The sequence below is a fragment of the Typopeltis vanoorti genome, unplaced genomic scaffold (assembly GCF_054136105.1).
Source record: "Typopeltis vanoorti isolate ZY-2024b unplaced genomic scaffold, IOZ_Tvanoo_1.0 HiC_scaffold_712, whole genome shotgun sequence".
Classification (NCBI taxonomy): Eukaryota; Metazoa; Arthropoda; class Arachnida; order Uropygi; family Thelyphonidae; genus Typopeltis; species Typopeltis vanoorti.
The window spans coordinates 80,668-91,194 of NW_028328179.1; the positions used below are offsets into that span (position 1 = coordinate 80,668).

At 37.0% G+C, this 10,527-nt stretch overlaps 1 protein-coding gene across 1 annotated transcript; it reads left to right on the forward strand.

Moving 5' to 3' along the window:
* The first annotated feature begins 7,614 nt into the window (after window positions 1-7,614).
* LOC150092095 (histone H3-like) lies at window positions 7,615-8,022 on the forward strand. The gene has a single exon (XM_090415313.1). The coding sequence runs from the start codon at window positions 7,615-7,617 to the stop codon at window positions 8,020-8,022; it is 408 nt and encodes a 135-aa protein (XP_090271439.1).
* The last annotated feature ends 2,505 nt before the right edge of the window (window positions 8,023-10,527 follow it).

Genomic DNA, 10,527 nt, shown 5'->3' on the forward strand with positions numbered 1-10,527 from the left:
CGGCTTCAATGCCATAACCATACTATACAGCAGGGGTGTCAATAACGTCGATCGCGATTTACCGGTAGATCGCATAATGCTTTGCGGACAAATTTATTGTTTCTCAATTTTCAAAATAATATATAGATGAGTCCGAATACGATAAAGCAAATAAATAATGTTAACCTATTTATCAATTAATAATCTATATTATGGATCTATTTAAAATTTACGTTAAATAAAAACTTAAAATAAATATTTTTTGTACAATATTCCAGTTTATAATTCAATTATATTAAACTGAATTTTATTTCAAAAATGGCAAATATTAGTTAAAAATATTTAAATTTCCCGCTGTGAAACTGTTGTGGAGTGTGCTTGGAAATGTATGCGCCCTCATAGACACGCCCACTTTGAGTTTTTGTTCGCTTTCATGCACTGTACAAACATAACACGTGAAGCTCCATGTATAAACGATAGCAGTATTATAAACTCGGTTGTTTGTTTTGTGTGCTCTGCTACAAGTTTAAAATTTGAAGTTTAAAGTGTTTTAATATAATTAAAAATTGTACTATCATGACTACTGCGAAAAAAGCAAAGACATCCCAATCATCAAGAGTGGGAACATGATTATTTCTTTATTATGATCAAAGACAAATGTTGTGTTGTTTGATTTGCAATGGAAGTGTTTTTGTGCCGAAAAAAGGGAACTTGGAACAACACTTTAAATCGGTGCACAGCAGCTATGAAACGGCGTATCCACGTAACAGTGATTTACGTAAAGTCAAAATTCAAGAATTGAAGAAAAGTTTTTCATCACAGCAGTTATGTTTCATTAAAATAATATCGAACTCAGAGACAGCAACGACTGCATCGTTAAGAGTGAGCATATTCTTGCAAAACATAACAAACCCTTTGGTGATGGTGCAATTTTTAAAAAAAAGTATTTCTTGCAGCAGCTGAATCGTTGTTTTGTAATTTTGAAAAAAAAATCAGAAATAGTTGCTGCTATCAACGAAATACAGTTGCAAAACGAGTAGAAGAAATAAATTTGGATCTAAAAGAGCAACTAATGCAGGATATTTAGGATCGTCAGGCCTTTTCACTTCAGTTGGACGAATCTACTGATGCAGTCGACATCGCCCAAATGATTATTTTTATTAGAATGGTTTTTAAAGACTTTTCTACTAAAGAAGAATTACTTACTATCGTTCCGTTAAAGGGGCAAACACGGGGCGAAGATACATTTACCAGTTTTAAGAGTTACAGCAAGACCATTCAACTGCCTCTTTATAAAGTAGTGTCAATTACCACAGACGGAGCACCAGCTTTAACAGGTCGTCGCAACGGCTTCATCACGCTATGTAGGCATGACGAAGATTTTTCCTAATTTATTACAGTATCATTGTATTATACAAGTGCTGTGTGCTAAAGATTTAAATACGAAAGAAATTATGAACATAGCCTTCAAGATTTCCAATTCAATTCGGGCAAAACTCTGCAGAGGCGCCTTCTTAAGTTGCAAATGGAAGCAAGTGATAATGATGGACCTTCTGAGCTGTTTATGCATACTGATGTCAGGTGGTTAAGTCGGGGCAAATTTCTTCAAAGATTTAGGGATTTAATTGAAAAAATTAAACAGTTTCTTGCCAATAGGTGCGACGAATACGAACAGTTAAAAGATTATATTTGGCTATTGGATTAGCTTTTTTTTACCGACATAACCAGTAAATCAAATGAACTAAACCTAGAACTTCAGGGTCCCGGAAAATCAATTTTTGATATGATGCGTTCCATCAATGCTTTTAAAGAAATTTGAATCAACTGAGAGTGAAACTTGAAAATAACAATTTATGTAATTTTCCGAATATGAGCGCACAATTAAGTAGTTCTGCTTTTGCTAATTTCAACGGAAATAAATATATTGGTGAAATTCGGAAAGTAATTGCAGAATTTGAAGACCGCTTTCAGGATTTCAAGAAACTTGAGAATGTAATTCTCTTCATGAGTTTTCCATTGGATATCAACGTAAAGCCAGAAATAACAGCAGAAAAGCTTTCCTCTATTTTTGATATGCACATTGTTAGGCTAGAAGAAGAAATAATAACGATAAGAAATGATGTTTACGTCAGAGCAAGGGCACATGAAGAAAGATTTCGGAAATATTTACTGGAATACAAGTATCCTAACTTAAGAAAATGTGCGGAAAATATTTATGCTTTTGGAAGTTTATTTTTCACTTGGTTAGACTATAATAAGTTTAGTTTAATCCTTTATCCAAGTGCGTGCAAACAAAGTTTGTTTGCATACACTTGGATAAAGGGTTAAACTAAATTTATTAATATTTATGCTTGTTTTGGTTCGACATACTTGTGCGAATCGGCATTTTCACAAATGAACATTATTACGAGAGTCAAAATATCATACCACATTAACATTCGAGCATTTGGAGTCATGTTTGAGAAATCCATTGACTAATTACACACCAAATTACGCAAAAGTTGTGAACTCGTCGCAGTGTAGAATAAGTGATGCCGTTTCATCAGGAAGTTCAAAATGAAACGTTTATTTTAATCAGTGTGGTTAAAAACTGCAATATTCTTTTAAGCATTATAACTAATTAATATTACGATAATTATAATAATATATTGTAATAATAACAAATAATATTGCGATAATTTTTTTTGTCTAAACATAAATTAGAAATCTTATACTCCAATTTTGAAAAAGGTGGATCGCAGGTTATCTGTATGGACAATGTAGATCTCATGCGAACATTAGTTCGCACCCCTGCTGTATAGGAACGTTTTTTATGTTAATTTGCATGGCGGAATAGCTACCGTGGGAACATGTAAAGACTTCGTTTCTCATGAGAATTCGCCGTAAAGTTTATATTTCCAAGTTGCGCTGTTCATTGTCATTCCAAGGAAAGAGTTCCATTTAGAAGTTTATCAGAAAAGTTTGTCTGGAGCTTAAATTGCAGCCATGATGTAGCGATGCCCATCGTTATATATATATATATATATATATATATAGGGTGTTCGGGATAAATTTGACAGTTTCGTAAGGAAAAAGAAAATCTTCTTTGTATCTATTAAATTTAATGAATTGACAAAAAAACATTACAGGCAGAGTTAATTACAATACTATCAACAAGATTTACTCAAAATAACCACCATTAGCATCGATCACAGCTTCAATTCTGCTTCGGAACCTCGAACAAGCTGATGCTACAGTCTCCCTGGGAAGGGCCGCAAAAACTGTTTTAATTTTATCCATTAACTGGGCTTTTGTATTACTGGAAGTGCGATTGGTGTCTTTTTCAACTGCGCCCCATACAAAATAATCCATGGGGTTAAGGTCTGGGGAGTTTGGAGGCCAAACATTTGGACTGGTGAAGTCGTAGAAATTTTCAGACAACCATTTTTGACTTTTCCCAGAGGTGTGGCAAGGGGCCGAATCCTGCTGCCATACATACGGCCTACCATTGCCTACCCTTGTTATCCAGGGCTTGACTACAGTTAGCAACTCCACGAACAAAGCCCGAATTCCAATGCCAGGGTTCTTCAACACCTGTTCCTGCAGATTTGCGAGGAATTCTGCTGTACGAACGCAATCAGATCGTCTGCTAGGGATCTTTCTTCTTGCTACATCCTCGTAGTCACCATTGCAAGTCTCTAGTTCATGCCTGATTGTTTTTACTGTATTCAGGGAGCATTGGGCAGCAGTCGTAATATCCTTATTTTGATGGCGGGCACGAATCATCATGATACAAGTTATTCTCTTCCATGATTCAGGTGGGTTCCAGCTATCCATCCTTTCTGACATCTTGTATGTGAATGAAGAAGGGTCCAAACTTTTAAATGAAGAGAAGTGTGTGTTAATACATGTAACTTACGGGAAAATATAATTAATTATAAATATGTCAAATTTATCCCGAACACCCTGTATATATATATATATATATATATATATATATATATATATATATATATATATATATATATATATATATATATATATATATATATATATATATATATATATATATATATATATATATATATATATATTACATAATCTCTTCTTATATATATATAAGAGAAACGTTTCCGCTGAATTTCGCATTTTTCATGCCTATTGCGATGTGGATTATTTGGTTAATGAATTGAAGAAATCACGTTGGCTTAATTATGTAATGCATAAAATACAAAATACACAATAGCATTGTGCATTATGTCAATTAAAATGTTGTGTAAGGTATATTTTTTATCTTTTAAGTTCATGATATCCTTGATTTTATCTATCGGCCCACGGAGTTTTGAATATTTTCTATCCGACCGCTCTTAGATCTTATATCGCTTTTCAATTGACAATTGACATTTATGTGTTTAGGGGTGAAGCAAGATGCTTTTCATATTCCCTGGTATCTGTTGTGGTTACAGTGAGGGTAAAATTTATGAGCAGTTTGCTCGCCCTGAATGGGCATGGAGATTATGCATCGCTATAGGAGGCTACTATAGCTCTTGGTCTTCTATATTTGAATATGTCCGTTGGCTCGTATGCTGTAGCTTGCTGAACCAAATCGTTGGGGTGTGTGGACGTCTTTAGGAAAAACTTGGATGCTAAGGATTGTAGATAAGAAAGAATATAGGGAATATTTGTGTCTCTGTGGAGTTGATTGTTTCTAACATACCACGTGGCGTTCAGAATCATTCTTAAGCACTTGTTCTGCATTCGTTCTATCTTAATAATGTTATTATTAGAGGTGTGGCCTCAGGCTGGAGAGGCGCAGGTGATTATAGGACGAGTCGCCATCTGGTATAGCTGCAATTTGATTCTGTTGCTGAGTTTGCTATTTCTATTAATTAGCGGATAGATCTGAGCTATGGCTTTAGATGCCTTTGCGCAAGTAGACTCGATGCGTTGGTTGAAAGATAGCTTTTTGTTGAGAATTACACCCAGATAATTTGTTTCTGTCTGCCAGGGAATTTTAGTATTGAATAGTAACTCCATAAATATTCCTTCTACCTCCAATCTCGAGGTCACTGGCATCGAGATTCTCACGAGCTCAGTAGGCAAATTAAAAATATTTGCAGCATACCATCCACCTCAAAAATCATTACTACCTTCTGATTTGAACGCCATATTTGATACTGGAGAGCCTACCATTGTGGCAGGTGATTTATATGCCAAGCATTCTACCTGGAATAGCCACTCCACTAACAAAAATGGACAGATACTACAGAACTATGCTGATTTCAACAACCTTCACGTAATAGGCCCTGCTGATCCCACCCATCACAACACCTATGGTAGGGCTGATGTATTGGACATAGCCATACTGCAGCACATCAGACTCCAATACAATTTAATGACAATCAATGATTTATCATCAGATCATAATCCAATACGGTTAAAATTAGGAAATCTTGAAAAATTATCCCCACCCCCTCACTCATTTATTCCTTGGGAAAGGCTCTCAAAGGTGCTTCCAAAATATATTGGTCCTGTTCCCATCATTAAATCAAAAGAGGAAATTGACATAGCTGTCAAAACTCTAACAGAACAGATTACAGCAGCCTGTACAGCAGTTACTACCCCTGCAACCACCCACAAATCCAACCACCTGCCTGAAGATACTATGAATCTGATTAGGGAAAAAAATAGATGCGTCTTAGATGCGTTTCATTTATTAATAGAACATCTGGCCGATGTCTGTGGGCAAAATTTTGGAGTTCTAGGATCTTATTTCTTAAGCCGTTTGCATTCCAGGCTATTATCTCTAGGGCTTCTGGTTTTAATTTTTTACCGTTCATTAGTGAGCGCTGAAATGATGACTTGAGTGTCTTTTAGAAATCTGTTAGTAGAACTTTGTGAAGGATTAGATCTGCTGAAATCTAATAGCATATTTGCCAGGGACGCGGTAATGATAGCTGCTAAATTTGGGCGTGATGGTGACTGTTCTAGGGATGTCTGTTTAGGCCGGGTTACATCCGCATATGTCCTGGACTGCCAATTTAGAGTCGTTTTTTGAGGGACCTCAGTTTTCAGCAGATGGGCTTCTGAGTCTTTATTCTGAACTTTAGGAGGCTGTGAAGTAGCCGCAGATGTAGGTGATCTGATGGAAGGAGAGAATGTTCCTTCTTCAGATTTCCTGTTACGTGGATTGTACAAACATCCTCTGTAGTTGGATGTGTGAGGACCGCCACAATTGGCACATTTGGCCGGGGTAGATTTTGGTTTAGAACAGGTGTTCGTTGGGTGACCAACCCCACACTTCAGACATTTAAATTCAGCCCTACACATTTTCTAGGCATGCCCAAACTTTTGACATCTATGGCATTGCCCAGTAGAAGCTCTCTTCCTTAACGGTTCTACCGAGATTTTCAATCCACAGATGGTTGTCAAGTCATATATGTGTTTATAGGTTTGACTGATCTCGATCAGCACTAATGGCATTGGAGTCTTGTTCCTCCTAGTCATCCTGCTGACCTTGATTGGTGGTAAATCACTCGAGTGCAGGTCTGTAATGATTTCGTCGGTGGAGACATCCTCAGGTACGCCTCTAATCACTACCTTGAGATTTTTTTCCGAACCGAGTGAAAAAGTATGGTACTGAATTCCTCTGGAATTTAATTCTGTTGTTAACCTACGATAGTCTGTGACAGTTTTAGGGTGAATTTTAGGGTGAATGAGATCTTTAAGTTGTTCATTATGTTCTTTAGTGTCATCCATTTGTTCTTCTCACGCAGAATAATCGGGGGGGATCTTTTCCCTTGCAGAGGTAGGTGAGTCTGGGGCAGAGCCATCTTCTTCCATGACATCTATAATTGGTGATTCGGAGGTCGCAGTTTTGCGCTTTTTGCTTGCGCGAACCTCCTGAAAATCATTGTGGTCAGTACTGGAATGATCTTCAGTCGTTGTTGTTTTTTCAGTAGCGTTGTCTTGGAGTAGTTCAAGAAGTTGAGCGTCGTCCGTATCAACTTCTTGGATTTCATGAACTACTATCTTACCTGGCCATTTTGTGTGTAGCAGATTTCCAATATGCTTAAAAATAGCCAGGAGCTGTTTGAAGGTGAGTTCCTCGTACGGCAGATCTGTGGTTGGACGCACGTTTTGTTCTGGAGAACAGGACATGCTTTCCATTTCTATCTACCGTATTGTGATAATAGATAGTTTCTAAAACAATAACTGATGCAATGAAACAATGGCGATGCTGATGGCAGTAAGCCTAGCGTATCGCCGTTGTTTCGAAAAAAGGTTAACTTACCTACTGAATTAGTTTTTATGAGCCTATTTAAGAACCAAACCGGTTGACTATACCAGTAGGACTATTCACTACCAGTAAAAATATTTGTTGAGTTCATTAAATCACATTTTATATCAAATATCAGAATCGCGAATCATATGTATGAGCACTAGGCAAAACGCCTTTAAAAAAAAAAAAAAAAAATTGGAATTGTTCGTTACTACGAAAAGACAAAGCTTTCAGAGCTTTCTTTCACGTCTAAATAGCTTATGCAATTAACCAATGGGAAGGCACTATGCGATCCATATACTCACATGAAAGCCCGCTGTTTTTTCATTCTGTGCTGACAGGTTTTACAGAGAAGTTGTGATTATATTATGCAAATGGCTCGCACTAAGCAAGCAGCTCATAAGTCCACAGGAGGTCAGGCTCCGAGAAAGCAGTTATCCTTAAAGACTGCTAGGAAGACTGGGCCATGTAGTGGCATTAAGAAACCCCATCGTTATAGACCGGGTACCGTGGCTCTACGAGAAATTCGTCGTTATCAAAAGACAACGGGATTGCTCATCAGGAAGATTCCCTTTCAACGTTTGATTCGTGAAATTGCGCAAGACTTCAAGGCCAACTTAAGATTTCAAACTTCTGCTGTTGTAGCTTTGCAGGAAGCCAGTGAAGCCTTTTTAATAGCTTTGTTCGAGGAAGCTAACTTGTGCGCAATTCATGGAAAGCGTGTGACCATCATGCCCAAAGATCTTGATTTGGCACGACGGATTCGAGGAGACAGGAATTAAAACACATCCCAACGGCCCTTTTAAGGGCCACCAAATTCTGATAGAGAGATTATCAAACGTACTAATATATGTATGTATTCGGTAAGTTGTAAAATTAGCCTAATAGCGCGAGAGTTTGTAAAACAGCGCAATCGAAAGAAGCGGTTAGATGAGCTAAATAGGGCCAAGTGCATATATCACAAAGAGCCTTATTTAAAATAAATAGGACTCTTTATAAGAGCATAGCTAATGATTTACATGGTGATATGTAAATAACTATGTATTTACATGGTGATATGTGTATTTGGTAAGTTGTAAAATTTAGTTTAATAGCGCGAGAGTTTGTAAAACAGCAAACTGTGGAAAAAGTTCGGAGGTTAATCACAAAAGCAATATCGAATTGGGATGGTGGAATAGCGACGATGAAGACAGGTTGAGAGAATGCGGATTACAGACGCTGGTCAATAGGCGGAAGAGGAGCGGTATAATTTAGACATATAAATTACTGAGGGGTGCTTATCAAATAGATACTGGGGATATTTTTCAGGGGGTTGCAGGAGGGGAGGGGGGGGAGAGAAGAGGTCACTCTTGGAAGTTCTATAAAGGTGTGTTGCGTAAGAGAGTGCAGCGTGACATTTTTTTGCGTCGAGAGTGGTTGGCGAGCGGAATTTTTTGCCAAATGAGGCGGTGAGGGCGCAAACGCTGCACCAATTTAAGATGATGTATGATAAACAGCCTCCCTCGATGAGTCTTGACTCCAGGAGGTGTTTGTATATATATTTAAACCACAGTTTATAATCTTTCAAAGAAATGACACGAGTGTAGGGTACATTTTGTTACATGTTATTAAATTATTATGATTAGGACAAAGCAATAGTGTAATTAATGTTAAAATTAATGGTAATCTTAACCAAAACAATTTACAGTTACAGTTTTAGATTAAAACAGATAAACAGCTATATTTGCGTTTTGTCTTTACATTTTAATTTTACAATTTATTTTTATTCACATTAACAATTCCTTTTTTGTTAACATGCAACAGATGATGCAAAATGCATTCATCTCGCTTTTCACAATAATAATTTTTAAAAAAAATCAAAGCAATAACGAACAGGGAAACTTTACACAATTCGGTACAATAATTTCATATCACGTTACTTTACTTTTCATTTCCTCGCAGAGAATGATTTAGGCAAAAGTTCTTACGTTACACTCCTCACTCGTAATATATTTATAATTTGCATAATTATAAATTTATGTAACAGAATAATAACGGATCACAGTAATCGTTGGCAAATATAGTTCACAGTGACACAAGGTAGAGAATATGATTATATGCTGCATTTTACATTTTATTATTTATTTATTTCCTTTCTTTATTTGACAAGTGTTATCATACAACTATTTACATTTAGGCTTCTCTTCTTCTTTGGTACGACATCCCCGTGTAGGGATTTGGCCTCCCATTTGGGAGGGGGGGGGGGTCATGTTGTGTTATCTGACGAATGAAAACCCTAGATAAACTGGGGAGAAAAACCCGCAGTCCACGCCCAAGACCGGCTAACTTGGCTATGTCTTAGAAAGATCCTTAAGCTTCTCACGTCAGCGACGAGAATCGAACCATGACGCTCCTTCCGCGGAGTGCGTAACCACTCGGCTAACCGCGTGGACACATTTACGCTATTCGTATATCATATTTTCGTTTACTACAGAACGTTATATAATAATAATAATAATTATCATCATAATTATTACCGGTTAAGGTATTGAGACCTGTAAGTTACTTGCAGTGATTGGCTGATGAGGATTATTTCATTAAGCCATGCTAATCCCAATTTCGAATCTAGGGTTAGCTTTTATGAAGAGGGTGGGATTAGCGTTATTTAGCATTATGGCTTTGGATAATAATTTGGTAATCGCTTCTCCTGCATTTCATATCTTCCCAATCCTGATCGAAATCTGGGTGATTCTATGAGTTTGAATTTAAAAAGAAATGGAATGCGGACTCTCGTTTCTTCCTTCTCACTTCTAATGTCTGCATTTTTCTTCTTTCGAAGTGGGAGTAGATTGGGCCATGATTAGGAACGATTTCAAAGGCATTGAGGGGAAAAGATGACAGCTAGGGGTGGCAGATTTCTGTTGTAAATGGTTATGTAAATAACTTAATTAGCTTCAATACGTTTATTGAGCCTCCGTAGCTCAGCATAGACGAAGCCCTTTGGTCGGAAAGACCTGAGTTAGCCAGTCTCATACGGTGGTAGAGGGTTTTTTTTTTTACCGGAAAATCGTGTTTTCCGATCCTCAGAACAGACAAACCTGACCACACACCTACACGGATTTTGTCATAAAATATATACTAAATTCCTCAATATGAGGGGTCGACAGTCCTAAAGGACAGTGGAAGAACGGGGAAAACCCGATACAAATAAATAAATAAATAAATAAACACGTGTAGTATTAAGGACTGTTTTATAGGAAATTTTGTTTCTGTCGCTGTATAATCAGTGCTTCCTTGCATCATAACTT